General features: G+C 43.3%; 1 protein-coding gene across 9 annotated transcripts in view; it reads left to right on the forward strand.

Annotated features, from left to right (window-relative positions):
• Window positions 1–21,027, forward strand: part of EML1 (EMAP like 1) — a 174,943-nt gene that overhangs the window by 147,766 nt on the left and 6,150 nt on the right. For all 9 annotated transcript variants that reach the window (XM_063091536.1, XM_063091538.1, XM_063091539.1 and 6 more), the window contains 8 exons: window positions 283–378; window positions 1,987–2,121; window positions 2,891–2,990; window positions 4,079–4,233; window positions 6,198–6,323; window positions 6,598–6,729; window positions 7,987–8,054; window positions 9,627–9,715. In XM_063091536.1, coding sequence (XP_062947606.1) covers window positions 283–378; window positions 1,987–2,121; window positions 2,891–2,990; window positions 4,079–4,233; window positions 6,198–6,323; window positions 6,598–6,729; window positions 7,987–8,054; window positions 9,627–9,715 — 901 coding nt within the window. The remainder of the gene's footprint in view (window positions 1–282; window positions 379–1,986; window positions 2,122–2,890; window positions 2,991–4,078; window positions 4,234–6,197; window positions 6,324–6,597; window positions 6,730–7,986; window positions 8,055–9,626; window positions 9,716–21,027) is intronic.

Here is a 21,027-nt window from a genome sequence, read left to right on the forward strand (position 1 = left end):
TGTGCCTGCTGCAGGCACTGTCTCCTCCAGGAGCTGGGCCTCTGAGCCCCTTTGGGGGCTGGTTCTCGTGGAAGTCGATGGAGAAGAGCCAACCCTTCCCCCTGATCCTGTCCCTTCCTCACCCCACGTTCACACTCGCCCTGTCTGGCCAAGAAAGCAGGTCGCAAAAGCAGTGGGGCAGCGGGCTCTTTATTAAAAGTAAAATGACTGTTCATTTTTAATCTTGTTCAACCCATTTTATTCTCAAATGTAGTCTCTCTGTGAATAACTTTTTCTTTCCAGAATGGAGGAAGCAATCTCTGTGCTGTGGATGACTCCAACGACCACGTGTTGTCTGTGTGGGACTGGCAGAAAGAAGAAAGACTGGCCGATGTGAAGGTCTCACTCCCAGACTTACACTGGGCCGTGTCCTGACTTTCCCACTAGGAGCTGCTCCGGCACAGCCTGCAGCCTCTTCCCAGTGGGCTCCAGGACACAGCTGCCCTGTCTGTCCTGGTGGGCTGCCCATTCTCACCCCCAGCCCTTGGCCATGACACCCTCACCTTAGACTCTTCCTGTCCCCTGCCCTCCCCCATAGGACTCCGTTCCCCAGTCCTGTCAGGGTTTTCCCTGTCTTTACAATGCCTGGGAGATTTCTTCCTCCGTATTTCACACCCACTACCCTTTTAATTCACTCAGTTGTTTATTTGTTCACTTTTTCTTTAATTTGCCTGACAAATGCCCACTGTGTGCCCACCTGATGTGAGGAGGCGCTGGAGGTGTGGTCGTGAGCAGTGCGCCTGCTGCCTCTCCCCTGGAAGGGCAGAGCGTGGCAGGGCCACCAGCACAGGGGCCTGTCCACAGCAGAGCCAGCGCCCCTGGCCAAATCCCAAGTCACTCCCTGTGGGATTCCTCCTGCAGTGGTCCCCTTTGATGACTTCTTCTACTGCCTCTAATCCATTTTGCACAATATGTCACATGAAGTTTCTTTTAGCCTTCTGATGTTTTTCTCCTATTAATCTCATCGTTGGATCCCTATTTTTATAGAATTGACTTCAGATTTCTCATCTTGGCATTCATTAACCTCAGATAACCTTCTTTACCTAACATTAGAATTACCATTAGATACCTTACTTACCTTCTTTTCTCTCTATGTGTCTGGGCTCCAGGCCTAATATTCTAATCGGGCGTGCATCCTAACACCTGTTTTCATGCTGTAGCCCTGCCGTCTAATATTCGGGTCAGGCATTTAAGGTCTCGCTATGTTGCTAGGTTGGAAGCAATCAGAGGCAAGTTATTATCCAGGTCTAAGAGCATGTAACTGAATTATTAACTAGAAGCAACAGTCAGGGCTAGCATTAGCAGACCAGGGTGCAGGTCCTGGAAGTCAGGACATGGGTGGAGGAGGGGTGAGGTGACACCCAAGAGCCAGGCCCACCATGCAGAGCCCCAGGTTGGGTCACTGAACCACAAGCAGAGCCCAAGGAGCTAGAACCAGGAGGGACTCCCAGGGGAAACAGGTCAGCCAGTCAGCCAGGAACGATGGAGCTGGATAAAATCCAGATTCCTAGGCCCTTCCCAGGAGACTTTAATCACAGATGGGGGTGAGGCCTAGAGATCTGCATTTTAACACACATTAGGTGATTCCGTTGAGAACAAATGCTTGCAATTTTTAACTCGCCTGCTGCTCCTAACCCACCCCTTCAGCAAAGCAAACTGTGTGCCTGGTCCATGCCTGGTCAGGTGAGAGGCCCGGGCATAGAAAGAGGACTCTGAAGTGCCCTAGTCCTCAGGGGCTCACAGTCCAGTGGAGGAGACAGACGAGGAGGGGAAGTTAAGGCACACGGCCAACATAAGTTTAATGTTTACAGCAAGATAAATTCAGTAGGGAGAAAATCAAGAAGCATAGTGCTTGGCTTGAATGAGTTATGTGTGGTTCAGATTTCATTTATTTTCTTAAGTTTCTTAAGAGATCTGAGGCCTTTGATTCTCTTGTTTTTCTTGCAGTGTTCTAATGAAGCTGTATTTGCTGCGGATTTCCACCCCACGGACACCAATATCATAGTTACCTGTGGAAAATCACATCTCTACTTTTGGACACTAGAAGGGAACTCCCTTATTAAGAAGCAAGGATTATTTGAGGTAAAGTTAAACTATATTTTTTGTTTTATTTTTCCCTGAGTGGTACATGTGATTGGCTAGATTTTAAGGGAGCTTGGAGGTGTCTCTGTCTTGACGTTGGTTTTCATGGCAGATGTGGGGGGGTACATCTGGGGGAAGCGTGGAGTGGGAAAGGCTCTCCACTGGGATCTCTCACGTAGTTGGGGAGCCCCTCAAGTCTTGTGGCTAACACTGCTGAGGCGAAAGAAGGCGGGGGTGCGCCAGGGAGAAGGTTGATGCCCAGGGGGCAGAGCCTCCGCCCCAGCATGGCTGGCTGCAAAGGCACAGGGAGGAAGAAAGCACTCGGGAGGACGGGCAGCCTGTCTTTGCAAAGGATGAGAGAGACACTCTGTGCCTCCGTCTGGCCATTTGGGGGCCTGGTGAAAGCAGTGGGAGACAGCACTTTTTACAGAGGCTGATTTAGAGGCCCCCTTTATTCTGGTGCAAGGGCTCTAATTCTTAAGGCTACAGTCATGACAATACAGCGTGACCCTTATCCCCCTCCAGCACCCTCCTCTGCCCGGACTGTGTGCAGCCATGTGATTCCGCAGCCATTTGGAGTTTTCAGGAATTTCTTTCTCTTAGAGCAGTTCATCTCGTGGCCTAAGTTACATAACGGTAGATAAAAGTGGAAGACGCGCAGGGTGGTGACAGAAGCTTGACACTATGCAGTTTGGGATTACTGTGATCCTAGAGATTATGAATGCAAATAAAAGGAGGATTAAATATATATGTTTGCTACATTCTGCAGAAACAAGAAAAGCCAAAGTTTGTCCTCTGTGTGACTTTTTCTGAAAATGGTGACACCATCACTGGAGACTCAAGTGGCAACATTTTAGTGTGGGGAAAAGGTAACAAGTGATTGTTCACAGAGCCAGTGTTTTTGGTAATGTTTTAAGTAAGAAGCCAAACGTGACTTTTGTAAGAATTGTCTGTTAATGTAACTTAGAGGAATATTATTAGATTCCAAGTTATGTAGGTGCATACACACTCGTACATGTGCACATGTGTGACGTGAACCCGTAAAACTAGAGCAGAGGAAAACTGGGGAATAATAGTAAGACTTGTTGACCTTATATTGTTCTAAAGGGCTCTTTAAACTTGAGGTCTTATGATGGAATTAATCGCTTTATTAGATCTATTAACAGATTATACTGATGAAGTTATTAATGGCTGTTATATAGCTAAAAAATATTCAAGTAACTTTTCTGACTCACATGCACTTGGCAGACATTTATTGAGTGTTAATTATGTGCAGGACACTGCAAACACAGATGAGTCATTTCAGATCCTCCACTGCCAGGGTAGGCAGTTCAATCAGGGAGAGTCATCACTCAGAAACATGTGTTCAGTTAAGTCCAATGAGCATCGATGAGTGCTTCCCCAGGAGCCAGGAAAAAGGGGGAAGTACACCATCCCTGTAGTCAAGGATCTTATTTGAGGTGAAGGTGGAGATAGACCTGTAAGTGTAATTTCAGGATAATATGGTGACTTTGGTAATATCCCTACTCCTGGTGCTGGCTGCTTTATACACTGTTTGTTTAGTCCTTACAGGAGTCCTGTGGGATAAGCAGTAGCCTCGGTCCCCAAGGGGGGAGCTGAGATGTAGAGCAGTTGAGTAACTTGTCAAAGACACACAGCTCACAGAGGGTAGAGTTGGAATAGAAATAGAAACTGGAAGTCTATGTTCTCAGCCACACTGTACTCCAGCCATGCGATGCTTTGTTTCCGCTTAATTTCCTTAATTATAAAGTAATCCAGTTCATACTTGTTGGGGACTGTCTGAACTTCTAGAAACTGAGTCCTTCATAAATTCATACTACAAAGATGTGCTAACTGACAGTATCACCTTTTAAAACAAAAATGAAATGAGATTTGCAAGTGGGAAGAGGCACGCTTTTTGACAATGTACTAATGATGGTTTTCTTGGCGTGTTTAGGTACGAATCGAATAAGCTACGCAGTTCAAGGGGCCCATGAGGGTGGTATTTTTGCACTTTGTATGTTAAGAGATGGCACACTGGTGTCAGGAGGAGGGAAAGATCGAAAGCTCATTTCCTGGAATGGAAACTATCAAAAACTTCATAAAACTGAGGTAGGTCAACAAACACCACTATTGAAATTCATTTTGAACCTTAAACTGTTATCCTAACCAGTTTCCTTGTTAGTATGAAATCTTTAGCTTACAGTTTTGAATGTTGTTTAGATGAAATCATACTTTACGGGGGTATCAGATTTTATTAAAATCGTGGAGGCAGTTTAAGTACAACTACTGAAATGGAATTAGATTTATAAAATTTGTGGTTGGAACACACTTCATATTTAGGATATTTTTATATTAGAACCAATCTCAGTTTTCCAAGGGATTATTATGTACATTTTGATTTATCATTAAAATCTTTCTTTTTTCACTTTAATTTCCAGCGTGTTATTCTGGAGACATTACTGCTCTGATTACACTAATTATTGAGTATCTACTTAGTCATGGCTGTCTGCTGAGTGCCAACAGACTCCCTGGAGCTCTAACTGCCTTTGACAGGCATATCACCTCCTTGTTACCTAGTCGGCAGCTCTGCACCCCGGTGGGAGACATAGGCAGGGAGTCTAATTTTCCCTCTACACACTCAGTGAATTTTCTCCCCCAGGTTCCAGAAAATCGCGAGCAGACAGATTGCAAAACTGTCATCAATCTGAAGGGCAGTGCTCTTTATGCCTCACGTAGAACGGACACGTTTTTGGACTTTTCCGACTTCTGAGTCAGATACACACAACACCCTTACACATCACATAGAGAGCAGCATGGCACCCTTCTCTGGGAGAAGAAGGAAGATGGGTTCTGGTGGTGATTGCTGTTCATAAAGGAAGGCCTTCATTGCAGCTTTGAAAATCATGTTCCCTTTCAATTTAGTTGTAATAACATTTTTAGTAAGATTTGACCAGCATTTGATTGAACGTGTCATAAATTGCTGGAGTCATAGGCATACTAAATTATATTAAATGATAATTTAATATAATTTAAATTATAGTTATTAAATTATAGCTGTAAAGAAGCTCCAGAGCCTCATCTAGCGTCATGGAGATGACTCAGCATTTGTTAGTGCCTGTGATTCCTCTTGGTTAGCGTGGCTCGTCGCCGCTCTACTCGATGTGCTAACAAAGCTCGCTGGAGAGGGGATTCGAGGGGGTTTGTATGAGAGCAGGCTGCTGCTTATCATTGAGGAACTGCGGCGCCCGCCCTCAGCCTGCCTGGGTCGAGCTGCAGAGCTTGTCCTTTTTATGGTGCAAGAACTTCATTTACTTTATCGTAGCAAATTGTTCTTGGTATATTTTGAAATTCTTTTTCTTAACATTTAGATTATTCCATACATTAAACCGACAAGAACAATGGATTTTAAAACTAAAGAGAGTGATGTTGCCAAATAATTTACCATTTTAGGTTACAGTGTATTTTTAGGAACTCTCGTTATAGCAGTGTCGTAGTGTTCTTTACTTTCCAAATTTTATCTGCTACTGCTATCAGAAGTTATAACAAGTAAAGAGTAAACTAACCAGTAGTATTCCTTATTTTTTTATTTTGTCAAGAAAAATTCTTTTTTTGTTTTAAACAACTTACTCTTGCTGATTCTTCTAAAACATATAAAAATACATAACATGATTGTACTTTAAAATTGAGGTTTGAGGTTTTGATTATTCACTCAACAACTGAGTGTGGTATCTATCTATCTAAAACTCTCTGTCCCCAGGGCTGACCCCGTGGCTCACTCGGGAGAGTGCAGCGCTGCTAGCACCGAGGCTGCAGGTTCAGATCCTATATAGGGATGGCCGGTGCGCTCACTGGCTGAGCATGGTGCAGACCACACCATGGCAAGGGTTGCAATCCACTTACTGGTCAGAATAAATAAATAAATAAATAAAATAAAAAAACTCTCTGTCTCCGTCTATCAGCATGATATGATAGGAGCTTTCAGTATGATGTGTAAACAAGTATTTGGAATGACTGAGCTAACAATTTAATGACATTTTAAATCTTGTCTTTTCGTATGACTCTTTTCAATGCAGATTCCAGAACAGTTTGGTCCAATCCGAACAGTGGCAGAGGGCAAAGGCGACGTGATCTTGATAGGCACGACGAGAAACTTTGTCCTGCAGGGCACTCTGTCGGGGGACTTTGTGCCCATCACTCAGGTGCGGTCCCATTAAGCAGGCCCACCAAGCACTTTGATTTTGTATTATATCAGAATATAATCAAGCATTACAAGGAGGCGATAATTCCTGTGTTTTATACCGAGATAACCTTCCTCCACTTCGGAGTTTTATTTGCTGCCATGAGTTCAGTGGGGGACAGAGAGACTGATGGGGCGGTCATGCAGTGGGCATGAAGGCATGGTTTGTCCTCCTTAGGGCTCCTGTGTGGTGATGGAGGTATCTCAGAGCTTCTGTGTGTCTCGGTTCTTTGTAGGGTCACACTGATGAGCTCTGGGGACTGGCCATCCATGCCTCCAAACCTCAATTCTTGACCTGTGGTCATGACAAGCATGCCACTCTCTGGGACGCTGTTGGTCACCGGCCTGTCTGGGACAAAATAATAGAGGTAAATATGCACGTTACATTTCCATTTTTCTTATGCAGATTCATCTGGAACATGTTCATTTTTTTTGCATGAAATTAATCGTGATATAAAATTGTCCCAAAGCAAATGTCATTCGATTTATCTCTTTAGGATTGCATTGCTTTGAACAGTGTCTTGAGTGGTCTTATCCATGTAACTCTGAAGTTTACTCCTGAATTTTTCAACAGCAAGTTAGCTTTTCTGAGTTGGTTGTTAGGTTTTCCAAGTGCAGAGTCTCTTAACTGCCTTAAATGCTGAGAAGTTTTTGTTATGAGCCTGTTTACAGTGTACCCTTTGAAGGAGGATTTACAAGTTGTACTGAAACCATACAATTTATGTCTACGTTTTCAGTTTGATGGTAAAGGTAAAGCATAAAGTCAGCATCTCTGTGACCTTTGCAAAAGAAACTCAGATTGCACGTCAGGGTGTTGAAATATCCCTTTCCTACATGTAAAACAGTCATGTGTTTCTTGAGCGCTGACTATTTGCCTGCCAAGCACTGCGTGTGTTTTAAGCATAATCCTTTAGGCAGCCCAGCAGGTGGAAGTTTTGGGCTTTTTTTTAACTCTGATTTTATTGATTAGGAAATTGAGGTTTAGACTAGTTAAATAATTTGCATGGTCACTAGTTAGTAAGCGACAGAGCTAGTGTTTACACCCAGTCTAGTCTGACTCCCAAACCTACACTCTTTCCACTGTATCATACGGAGTGAGTCAAAAGCACATTCCATGTTTCTGATGCTTTCAATGATATGCGTGATCCCACTGAAGGAAATAGCCCCTCAGGAGACCTTTTCATCACCCTTTCATCCCGGCAAGGTTGCTGGCATTTCCTGGATGCTGGGTCCGAGTTTCAGCTCTCCTTCCCTTCACTTGCCGAGCAGGTGTGCCGAGGGGTGCCCGTCACTGGTGGCCAGCTCAGCACCCAGATGGAAGAGCCTGAAGGGACTGGGTTCTATGAACCCTAATTTGGAAGAAAAGCATTTACTTGTTTGTCTTTATTTTCATTACCATAGATAGGAAAGGATATGGCAAAAAGAGAAATTCTAAAAGGATAAAAATTTAGCATTATTGAAATGTGACATTCACTCAAGTAGGAAAACATTTTCCTCTCTCAAGAAAAAAGAGACTTTTCAAACAGAGCCATATAGCTCTAAGGAACTAGAGCTGTGTATGTGTCTGTTTTATGCTATAGTGTTGTATCTGTCCATCAATTTACATTTCCTTTAAAATATTTTAGGATCCAGCTCAGTCTTCTGGTTTTCATCCTTCAGGGTCTGTGGTTGCAGTTGGAACACTAACCGGGAGGTGAGTTCATACCAGCACGGCTTTGTTTTCAGTGCTTATGGAAATGAAGCTTGTTACTCGTATTTCCCCAGGGACAGGCACGGTTCGGTCTTGGCTATATGTCTTCTCAGCCTCATAGGTAGCAATATCTTAAGAGGAGAGCTCCATGTATCCAACAGCATTCTTTATGAAAATGTTTGCATAGCGACACACACGCATGCACACATGCACACACCCCATGTTCCATTTGACTCTTTGAGACAGCTGAAGCTTCGAACTCAGCAGGTTCCCACCCGTGATGACTGGTGACAGCCAGGCGACAGGCAGGTGTCGCCATCGTCCACCTGCTGACTGTGCGTGGCAGGACAGGGTGACGGCTCAGGATCACAGACAGCGTCCTGGGGTGGAAGAGAGAATACGTGACCTAATCCCTTCCCTCTGTCTATGCCTCCCGCATCTCCAGTGCTAGGACCAGATGCTCCTGATGCTGTCGATTTAACAGGACTTTTGAAAGGCATATTCTAGTGTGCCCCAGTCTGTTTCTTCCATTTCAGCCTGTATTAAGGTTAAATAGCACATAATGGTAAATGGTTGTTCAAGATGCAAGGAATCAAAGCTGAGAAGCAAAATCTACATTTTAGTGGGGACAGGAAGTCCACACGATGAGTGGTAATCGTTAGTGCCACACAGAAGAAAAGAAAACAGTAACTCTGCCTCAGTAGACATGCCGATGGATGTTAAGTCATCTAGGTTTGAAACTGCAGCAGCAAGGAGCCTGCATTCCTTGTCATCCTTGAAAACACTGGGTCCTACTTACTGCCACCACTTGATAATACATTGGGCAGGAGAGTTCGATCATTCTGGCATTTAACAGACCTTTAGTGAGTTCCGCAACCTTATCAGAGGATACAGAGCACTTCCATTTCCACTATCATTTGACTTTGACATTGAGCCTGCAAAGTAGACCTGAACTCTTATCCCCTATTTACAATTGCAAAAACTGGGCCCAGAGAGGTTAAATTCAAGGAATAGTCCTCTACTCGCCTTTCTTCATTCTCTCTGTCCTTTCTTTCACCCATTGGTTGCATGACAGCATTTACAGAAGGTCTGGACTCTCGGCCACCTGTGCTTGCACAGCACAGTTCAGAATATCACTGCCCCCCCGAGTTGTCCCGGCCCGTCCCCCTGGGCTTCTCCCTGTGTCAAGTCTCTGGGTGAGCTCTTGCACATGGTCTTTTGCCACCTCCTCTGACCACAGGCCCCAGCACTAGGTGTTGGCCACCTTCTCTTCCCCGGGCCTTCTCTCTTTCCATATGTAAATGACAAAACACAAACACTGAAAAGCCATGTCATACCATTGATAAGCAAATAGTTTTGAATGGTAGCCAATATGCCATTCCATTTTGTAGGAAAGGCTTGTATATAGGAAATTTTCTTTAAATAAAAGCTGGGAATAAGCTTTCTTGTTAAGCAAACACAAAGTATTTATTAAGCCCTTATGATTATTAGTTTTTCATAGTCTCACTATTGTAATAGTCTTACTTCATTTTCTCACTGAACAACTCATTGTGCTTTTTCTCGTGTTTACAACAGGTGGTTTGTGTTTGACACAGAAACAAAAGACTTGGTCACCGTTCACACAGATGGAAATGAACAGCTCTCTGTAATGCGTTACTCACCAGGTTAGAAGACAAACCGTTCACTACTCTACAGTTCCAACAGAATTATGAAATTGTGTATAAATGTCCCTAAAGAAAAAATTTCACAAGCCTCCTCAGAGCGAAATTCAAATTATTCATGCATGTAATTGTGGCATTTAGGGATTTTCTTTCCTCATTTGTGTAACCATGCTTGCATATTTTTTAACTTTGTATTACAGAAAATTTCAAATGTAGACAAAATTAGGCCAAGGAGCGTGATAAACCCCACGTGCTCATGACCGGCTTCCACAGTGATGGACGCTTGCTAGTTTCGTTGTCTGTGGCCCCACCCACTGCCCCCACTTCCATATTATTTTGAAGCAGTTCTCAGGCATCTTTCCATCTCATCTGTTAATATTGCTGTATATTTCTCAAAAAGATGAGGACTCTTTTTTAATAGCTTTATTTAGGTATAATTCACATGTAATAATTTACCCATTATAAATGCATGATTCAGTGATTCTTTTTTTTTAAAATTTATTTTTTATTACTATTAATTATTTTTTACATTCTATGATGTTGTTGCGGAGCAGTTGGGAGGGAGGGGGAGAGGAGAAAAGGGAAGGAAATGGGATGGAAGGAGGAGGGAGAGGGGGATTGAGGCCTGTGACACCCCCCTCATTCACACAGGGGAGACCGGGGGCTTGGTCATTGCCGGGCTGGGTGAATATGTCAGGGGTGTGTGGCAAAAACCTTTGCCCCCAACCACCCAAGCTCGGGAGCCTGGGGCCCTTCTTGCTGCAGCTCGGTGGTCATTGCTGGGCTGGTTGCAGGTGTCAGGGGGGCATAGCCAAGGCCCAGGGCCCCCACCCTGGGAACTGGTTGGGGGTGTCAGGGGACATGGCTAAGGCCCCCAGCCCTCCCCCCTTTCTGGCTTGGTATCCCAGGGGACTTCCAGTCCTTCTAGGTGTTATAGGTGTTCTTTGGTGAAATGAGACCTTTACTGGTTAATGTCAAACTTTGTCTCTGGTTGTGGGCACTTTGTTTTTTCTTTTAGTTCTGTGTTGTTCCCATCACTTATACTGTCTGCTGGAACTAATTTGTTGTCCTTTGCTTACTTCTAAAATGGGGGAACTTCCTGTAGGGACCAGTACTTGAGCTCTGTGGTTGAGCTAAATTGTTGCTTTGCTGCTGATTCCCTGGGGAAGGCTTTTTGCGCAGCTCAGGTTTTAATCGTTGACTTTATAGGTACTTCTGGCTCTCAAGAGATCCAGTGTACCTGGCTTGTGTAGAAACACTGGTCTGGGTCTGAGTCTTTTCAGCAAACTGCACCTCCTGCAGTTCTATATTCCTGACCAGTCTCCTCTGAGTGGTCCTGCACTGATTGGGGGGTCAGATCAGCTGTCCTCGCTGTGCCCCAGTGTTCCTCCGGTGGTCCTGTCTCCCCCACCGCCTGTGCTCCAAACACTTCCCATGGGGCAGGCTGTGCTCCAGACCCTTGCGATGACTCGCCAGCCTCTGAGTGGCTCCTTTTTTCACTTGTTGTGGCTCCTTGCTCCTATGTGAGAACATGGGAACCCTGTTAGTGGTCTTGCTGTCCTGGGGGCCACCAAGGCCCTCTTCTCCCCTGCTGCCTCCAAGCAACTTCATCTGAAGGGCACAGCTGTGGCTTCCGCCAGCTCCTGCTCTGTGCACTTAGCAGCTCCATCCTGGAAGCAGCTGGGATTTGAAATGGTCGGAGTGGTTTTTTCTTTCTCTCATCATGGCTTGTCCTGCCTTCATGCACTCTTTAAGTCCTTCCTCCTCTTCCCCTGAGCTCTAGTGGCCCCAGCTTGGCTATCAGTGCTTTTTGATAGTTGTAAATTGGTTGATTTGTGGGATAAAGTGATGCTGGGGACCGCCTGTTCCGCCATCTTGACTGGAAGTTCGATTCAGTGATTCTTAGTAAATTTGTAGAGTTGTGCAGTCAAGTTTTAAAACCTTTCCATCACCCAAAAAAGTTCCCTCCACACCCATCAGCAATTCCTCTCCACCCCCACACCCTGCCCAAGGCAGCAACTGGTCTGTGTTCTGTCTCTATTAATTGCCATTTCTGGACATATCATATAGATGGAATCATGCACTATAATGCAGGAGCCCCAAATCTGCAAGAGCACCCACATAGTGTTTGCCTGTTCCAGAAAACTCACCCGGTTATTATCAGACTTATGAGAGGTACCTAGGCGGCCATTGGTCAGAAAATCCACACCACCATGGAGTACATACAACAGTTATATAGTGAACAGAGTAGTGGTGTAAATCATTTTCTGGCTTATGTGTAGACTCTAACCCAGCTTACATAACTGAGAACACATGGGAGATCTGGCTGAGCAGATAAGTTAATCTACTTGCTACTCTCCTGGCACCAGAGAGCTTGTTCATTTACTGATGGTCCCTACTCCCTCCAGCCCTCTGTTTTAAAGGGGACGTGCCTTTCCTTGGGTAATGACCTTGGCCTGGCCGAGGGTAGTCTCCCAGGGGGGAGGGGAAGCTCTGGTATACACAGGGAAGAGGAATAGGGCTGTGTCCAGCATTCACCCTACATACAGTATGTAATCTGTTAAGTTTCTTTCATGTAGAGTAATGTTTTTGAGATGAACCTGTGTTATTGTGCATGTATCAGTAGTTTACTCCTTTTTAATTTCTGGAAACTATTCATTTTATGGGTATGCCACATCTTGTGTATGTACTCATCAGTTCATAGACAATTTGGATCATTTCTGGTTTTTTACTATTATGAATAATGCTGCTATGAACATTCATGTATATGTCTTTTTATAGACATATGTTTGCACTTCTCATGGGTAAATTTCTAGGAGTGAAATTGGTGGATTGTATGGTAAACTTAGGTTTATCATTTCATGAAACTGCCAAACTGTTTTTCAAAGTGGCAGTCCTGCTTTCCATTGTCACCAGCAATGTCTGGGGGTTCTAGTACCACCACATTCTCACCAACACCCGGTACTGTCTTTTTTATTATAGCCATTCTAATAGGGGTGTAATGGTATCTCATTGTGGTTTTAGTTGGCATTTCCATAATGACTGTTGATATTCAGCATTTTCCCATATACCTATTAGTCATTCCTATGTCATCTTTGGTGAAATATCTATTCACATATCTTGCCCGTCTTTTAATTGGGTTGTTTGTCTTACTAATGATTTATAAGAGCTCTATTTATATTCCATATAAGTTCATTATAAGAAATATGATTTGCCGATATTTTTCCCTGTATATGGCTTGACTTTTCATTTTCTTAATGGGGACTTTTGAGGCCTAAAAGTTTTTAATTTTGATGAAGTCCAGTTTATCAAGGTTTTCTTATATGGATCATGCTCTTGGTGTTATACTCCCCTGTGCTTTCTTTTAGAAGGGTTATTGTTTTAGCCTTTAGGTCTGTGATCCATTTTGAATTAATTTTCGTATGTGGTGAGAGGTAGGAGTCTAAGTTTATTTGTTCTGCATAAAACATCCAGTTGTCCCAGAACCATTTGTTGAAAAGATCATCCTTTTTCTATTGAATTATATTGGCACTTCTATCAAAAATCAGTTGACCGTAAATGTAAGGTTTTATTTTCAGATACTCAGTTCTGTCCCCTTCACCTATATCATAATCCTTGTGACGATACCACACAGTCTTAATTAGTGATTTTAGAGTAAGTTGACATTGATTAGTGTAATTCCTCCAGCTTCGTTGTGGGTTTTTTTTTTTTTCAAAATTGTTTTTGCTTTTAGGTCTTTACCATATATAAAATTTTATATAAATTTTAGGATCAGCTTGCCAATTTCTAATTTTAAAAAGCCTACCAGAATTTTAATAAGGAGTATTTGGAATTTATATACGTCAATATGGGGGAGAATTGCTACCTTGACAATATTGAGTCTTCTCTGCCATGAACATGGTGTGTCTCTCCATTTATTTAGATCTTCTTTAATTTTTCTCAGTGATGTTTTATATTTTCTGGTGTACAAGTCTTGCACATTGTTAATTGTTTATTCCTAAGATGTTTTTGTGCCATTTTCTGAATTTTAATTTCACATTGTTGGTTGCTAGTATATAGAAGTAAAATTGAATTTTGCACATGGATCTTATATCCTGTAGTTTTAGTAGCTTTTTGTGTGTGTACGTGGAATCCTTGGGATTTTTCTTCATATAGGATCATGTCATCTGCAAATAAATACCGTTTTACTTCTTCCTTTCCAATCTGGATGGCTTGAGTTTTTCACTTTTTGTGTTGGTTTTTTTCCCCCCTTACTGCATTAGCTGGTACCTCCAGCACAATGTTAAACAGAAGTGGCAAGAGTGGATCCTTGCCTTGCCCCCAACCTGAGGAGAAAAATTATTTAGTCTTCCATCATTAAGGATAAAGATGCCCTTTATCATGATGAGAAAGTTCTCTTCTGTTCCTTATTTAGAGTTTTTAGCATGAATCCGTATTGGGCTTTGTCAAGTACTTTTTCTGTATCTATTGAGATGACTGTGTGGTTTTTGTCCTTTATTTTATTAATATGGTATATTACATCATTTTTCAGATATTAAATCAACTTTGCATTCCCGTGATAAGTTTCACTTGATAATTGTGTGTAGTCCCTTTTATATATTGCTGGATTCCGTTTGTTGATATTCTGTTAAGGATTTTTACACCCATGTACATGAGAGATACCGATCTGTAGTCTTCTTTTGTTGTGATATCTTTGTCTGCCTTAGTTATGAAAGTTATATTGGCCTTATAAAGTAAGTTGGAAAGTATTCTTTCCTCCTTTCTTTTCTGAAAGAGTTTGTGAAGGATTGGAATTTCTTTATTAAATATTTGTTAGAATTCATGTGAATTCAGTGAAACCATCTGGGCTTTTTGGGGGGGGGATGTTTTTAAATTACTAGTTTACTTTATGTGTTATACTTCTATTCAGATTTTCTATTTCTTCTTGAGTCAGTTTGGTAATACGCGTCTACCAAGAAATTTGTCCATTTCCTCTAAATTGTCTAATTTCTTGGCATAAAATTGTTCATATTTGCTTGTAATCCCTTTTAATTTTTCTGAGGTTGGTAGTGAGTGACCTGTCTTTCATCCTTGATTCTGGTAACTTGTGTCTTCTCTTTTTTTTTCCAGGTCAGTCTAGCAAAAGGTTTATCAATTTTATGGATCTTTTCGAAGAACCAACTTTTGGTTTTATTGATTTTTTTCCATTGTTTTTCTGATTTCTGTTTTCTTCTGTTCTGATCTTTATTATTCCTTTCTTCTGCTTGATTTATGTTTAGTTTGTTCTTCTTTTTTAGTTTTTTAAGGCAGAAGCTTGGGTTATTTATTGGAGATCTTTCTTTTCTGGTTTAGATGTTTAAAACTATAAATTTCCCATTAAGCACTGCTTTAGCCACATCCCATAAATACTGTTTTCATTTTCATTCAGTTCAAAATATTTCCTAATTTCAATGATGATTTTTTTCTTTGGCCTATGAGTTCTTTAGAAATGTATTGTAGGCTCCATAGCTCAGGGCTTAGAGCACTGATCTTGTAGAAATGTATTGCTTAATTTCCAAATATTTGGGGATTTACATATTTCTTCCTGTTGTTGATTTCTAATTTAACTTTATTATAGTCATAAAATACATTTTGTGTGACTTTAATCATCAGCTAGGAATACGCTTGCCCCAATCACAACCCTAAGCTCGGGCTTGCAGAACCGTAGAGATGGTCACTTCCATCAACAATGCTGCTGGATCCAGGTGTCTCCCAGGGCTTCATATTGAGTGAGCCCCTTTGACCACAGCCACAAAGCTGCTGATCCTCAGAGTTTGCTCTTCCCTGGTGGAACCTCTGTGCCAGCAAGCTGCTGGGAGGGTGTGAGGACAGCCCAGGGAACTCCAATAGGCTCATCTGTTCCTATCTGAAGTCCAGCATATTTTCACACAAACACTTCTCAGATTGTTTGATGTCTTTGGCCAGTTTCCAGAGTGCTGACATGGTTGTTTTTGTCGATTTTGTACAGTTTCATAATTGCTTTATGGAGAGCCATAAAGCAATTGCAAACCTCACTTGGCCACAGATAGAAGTCCTGCCCTCTTATTTTTAACATAACCACAATATCATTGTCTTCTCCCCAACCCAAATTAACACTGATTTCTTAATATCGACATATGTCCAGTTGGTATTCGAATTTTCAATTGACACTTTTTAAAAAAAAACAATTTGTTGAAATCAGGATCCAAAATAAAGGCCCACACATGGTAATTGGTTGATGTGTCTCATAAGTTTCTTTGAATCCATGAGTATTTTCTCTCTCTCCCTCTCTTGTAGTAAGTTTGTTGAAGAAACTGTCTCATTTTGCCCATAGCATTTTCTACACTGGATTTAACTGAATGCATCCCTGTGGTGTTGCTTAACTTGTTCCTCTGTCCCCTGTATTTCCTGTAAAGTGATTTTGGGATCTCAAGCCTTGATCATACTCAAGTTCTATGTGTACTGGTGTATTTTTCCTACAGGAGGCACATAATAGATTTGCCTCTTTTTTGTGATATTGGCAGCTGTTAATGCCCCGATGCCTAGATCCATAAGGGACTGCAAACTATTGATTTTCCAACTTTAACTTTTCTTCTTCATTTATTAGCTCTCTTACCTCTATAATGAGAATGTTTCCTTCATCTAGTACTTTTTACCCAGCAGTAAAGTTCATATAGGAAAGTCAAGATAAAGGCTTGATTTCTTTCACTTTATTTTCCAGCCTTGGAGACAATGAGTCTGCTCCTTGCATCCTCAAACAGTGGCCAATTTGTGGTGCTGCTGGTGCTGGTGGTAGTTTTGGTGCCGTGATGAATTTCAGTATATTCACTATGTTTCTATCTATTATAGTTATAATAGATGGAATAATTTATCCATCGTTGGCAAGTGGAAGCCACTTCAGATTGGCTCCTGAGGCCCTTTGACATACTTATGACCTTTGATACTCATTCACTGGCATAACAAGTTGTTCCAGGATCATCGTGTACATTTCTTGCCTCACGCCTATGTTAACTAGGTGCCCCTAGTTCCTTTCGTGTCTGAAATGCAGCTTGGAGATCACATATGGAGCTAGGCATGCTCATTGCTACTGGGTGATTATTTCTAAGCCTTTTCATTGTATGATTATGTTTTAGGAAATACTGTTTTTCTATGATATGCAGGACATTTGTCTGTGTTAACAGTCTTGGAAATAGCAGTTTGGGCCTATGGAAATGCTTGGCCAAGACTGAGCTCTACTCCTCCGTAGCAACCTTCTATGTTATAACTCACGATGGGACCGTGTTCTCGATCTCTCGAAAGAACCTTATAGAAAGAACACCCCTTGCAGGTGATTTTTCTTTATGCATGAGCAAAGTTCATAAGATCTTACCCTAAAAAGACAACTGCCCAGCCACCTTGGGAGCCTTTTCTTCATGTTGAGAAGGATCTTCCCCGACTCAGAATGCCCTTTGTTCATGACCTCTTAAGTATCACATTTCTTGCTGTTAATTATAGCCAATATTCTTTATCCTCTTATGTGTTTCTCATCCTTTTCTTAGTTATTCTGAATCTCTGCTAAGTGCAAGCAGGCCTCCTCTACAGCCTGTTTTCTTAGAAAGCCCTCAGATATCTATCAGTTCCTGCTAACACGAGCGGGGTCCTTTGGGAAGTATGTTTCCATTTCTTGTCAGTTATACTAATGACCATTCCCTGGAGACCAGAGAGCTGTTTCTACCCGTAACTCTGCCTCTGGAGCTTCTGAGGCATTGACCGAAGGCTGTGTAGGGCAGAGGTGAAAGCCCCGGGCCAACTCCTGGGCAACTGCATTTGGATCCAGTGTCCTCTCTTCACTAGCCAGGTGACCTTGTCAAGTCAGACAGCAAGCTATTATGAGACTCATCTGAAAGAGGTGTGAATGTGTGCTCTGAAGAGAAGAGCATTGTGCAGATGTCACAGGTGGAGATGGCAGCAGCGGCAGTGGCGGTGACCCCAGAGCAGCACCCAGATGGTGCGCTCAGACCCTTGGGGGTGGCCCAATGTCCCGTATGGTAGGGACCCTATTTTGTTCAGCATTATATGCTCAGCTCCTAGCATACTACGCAGTAATAAATATCAGTTGCATGCATGAATGTGGACAGAACTAACTACATGCAACTAGCTATAATGCAGAACAGAGTGCGATCAGCAGTATGAGTTTGCTGGCTGCACACAAGATTTTTCCAGCACGTAGGTTACACCACTGTAGATTACTGGCTCCTCATTGGAGTCAAGTATTTACAAACTTTAGATAAAAAAGGAAAGGGAGAGAAATCATTAGATGCCCAAACACAGGATACCATTGACATGGAATTCCAAGAACCTGCTGCCAAAATCCCAGTGTAGATCTTGTGACCAATCTCCCAGGTAGTTCCCTACACTGTGGTATACTGAGAAGGAAAACCATCATTAAATTATGAGGGATTTTTCTCCTTCTCAGTCTCAGGAAAGTCTGGATGTTGTGCTTACTGCTGGAAGAAAAGCCAATGGTTCTTGAGCTTTACAGGTGGAGCCAGTCCTCCAGGATGCTGGGAAAGACCGAAGAGCACCCAGCTGCAGGCCGCCCGACCATGTGCAAATGCTGCCTTTGCACTCAGCGACATAGGCCGACACCAACCCATCACCACAGACTAGGGCTTTAGAGAATTGTGCTTCAGAGGAATTGGGGACTACTTCTAAGTCCTCTCTCAGGTTGATGTTAGGTGTGCATGGTATACAGGGGCTGGGAGTTACTCATAGTTAAACCATACAGTCAAAACGTAACCAGCAGGACTGAGAAATAAATCTTTCAGGTAATTTCTCAATTCTGTAAGCACTAGAGGGAGTTCCAGCTCTCAGTTCCTAATCTCCGTCTCACCTGTGGTTGAAGAGGGAGGTTCAGAAAGATAGTCCTGGAATTACAGGTGCCTGCCTGCAGCCAGTGAACAGAGTCCTTGGGGTGTGTGTTGGAATCACCCAGAGAGTTTGAAGGGGATTCTTTGGTGCTCCAAGAACAGCAAACCTAGAGAATTTCTATGGACCATCAAATATCCATTCCGGTCACATTTTATTAATTACTGTTCATTTATAAAATACTTTACACAAGATGGTCCTATGCTAATAAGCTAATGTTGTATGAATTTTTATTGAAACCACTGTCAACTCTGGTCATTGGCAAAATGCCAGCCCCTCACAGGATTCATTAAATATAGCAGTGTAATACTGATGATTCCCATGCTTAACGTGCATATCAGGAATCTTAAACAGAGTTTTGACTGAATTAAAATTGTACTTTTTTAAAAAAAGAATAACAGAAATAGAAGGGAAATAATTTCCTGTTCATTAAGTCCAACTGCAAATGCTGAGCCTGCCTGTTCCAGTTTCAGCCTATTGAAACTAGGATAAACATCTCAACGTGAAGATGAAAGAGAGAAGATCAGAAGGGACTAGGTGCAGTGGTCGTGCAGGCGTATTCCTCTGTTCGTTCATCTTATCCGTGTCATTGTTTGAGATGTGGGTTTATTCTGCTTATACTAGAATAGGTCAGAATCTGGTATTTACTCTGTCACTTCTGGGATCAAATCCACCTCATCTGCCAGCATATGAGACCTGCTGTGATCCAGCCCCTGCTGTGCCACCATCCTCTTTCCCCTGCCACATAGTGTCCACACACGATGTGCTGTTTCCTGTGCAGATACAACAGCTCCGAGCCCAGAGCAGAATGCCCAGTGTGACAGGAAGGGAGGATGCTCCGTAGCTGTGTGGCTGCACCCAAGACCTGTGCTTTTCTGCCACCTGCTCCCACTCGTCATTCCGAGCCCAACAAGCCAAGCGTGCGGGCTTCCCTCCTATACCGCTCACCTGGCTGTGTCACCTTAGGCAAGTTCCTGAGCCTCCGGTTCCTCATCTGCAGAGCGAGACTCATTGTACCCTCTGCTGAGGTGCTATTTGACTTGAGTATGATCTATGTGAAAGTCCCCAGCCCCAAACCTGGTCAGAGTATGTCGTCAATAAAAACTAGCTATAATGTTGTCCTTCTCTGAGTGACTGGGCTCTCGCTCTCTTCTCTTTGTGAGGTCTCCAGCTGGTTTTCATTCTGGACCAAATGCCAGCTTATTTCAGTGGGGTGAGTGTAGGAATTTCACAGTCTCTGAGAGCTGGGGAATGAGGCTTAGAGCATTTATCAGGGGAGAGGAGAGCTGATTATAGGGAAAAAAGTGCTTTGCAGGACCTGAGAAATAGGCCATTCCTAGGTTTCGTCTGGCCTCTGATTAGCGTACTGACCAAAACTGGTTGGTTTTTATGTATTTATGAATGAATGTAGGTAAAACAGCTAGGATTTGAACCCAGGTTTTTCTGATCCAACGCCCACATTCTCATGAATATGCTCCGCTGTCTTCCTGGCACATCGGCTATTGATTAGTAGCATTTAGTGACTGTGGTCATCTTCGTTGCTGTTGCCAGGGTGTGACAGGTTGGAGGAGCCGAGTGTAGGGACAGAGGTTCCCGTGCAGAGCCCGGCCTTCTCTAGAACCGTCAGCTGCAAATGATGACCGGTACCCACCTTCAGGAGTCCTTTTTTTTTTTCCCCAGCAAAAAATTCATTTGCCCCATTCCAGCGCCTGTTTTGACCTGGCCTATGCCAAGACTTCCTAAGATACCATTTCCTGATGGTGCCAGGCCACGCTCTATCCTATAGGATTCCCACCACAGAAGAAGGAAAACCAGTGGGGAGGGAAACCCTTAAGAAGCTTTATTATGCGTCCGTGACCGCGAGGTACTTTACAAACATCGTCCAAGTGAGTCCTCTTGACTGCTCGGCGAAGGCCCTGCTGGCCACGTTCTCTGGGTGGAGGAATGACACGCAGGGAGAGTAAGGACTTGTCTGCAGCCCCAGCTGGGTGTGCAGACCCCTCTGCTCTGCGTCCCATTCTGGGATCGACCTTGTTCCCTGTCCTTTCTGCTTCCTGGCTCGTTAAAGTCCGACCTTTTCCCAGGCTATTTCCAGCATGTCCCACATCTTCCTCCTTTAGCAGCACGTTCATTTGCCGGCTTCATGCACGGGCTCAGTTTTTGGTACAATGCACCCCCTCCCTGTGCTTGGGCACAAGCATCACAGCCAGATTCCTGGCTGTCCTGGTGGTGGAAGTCCGGGTGAGGAAGACACTAGGTGATGGCCCATTGGATGAGAAGTGGAAGAGCCCTCCCAGCAGGGGGACAGTGGCTGCAGAGGCACGAGAGAGCCTTTGTGCTTGGCGAGGGGCGGCGTGGCTGGAAGGGCCACCTTCTGGAGGGCCTTGTGGCCTCACTGAGGAATTGAGTCT

Source organism: Cynocephalus volans, chromosome 3 (genome assembly GCF_027409185.1).
Source record: "Cynocephalus volans isolate mCynVol1 chromosome 3, mCynVol1.pri, whole genome shotgun sequence".
Classification (NCBI taxonomy): domain Eukaryota; kingdom Metazoa; phylum Chordata; class Mammalia; order Dermoptera; family Cynocephalidae; genus Cynocephalus; species Cynocephalus volans.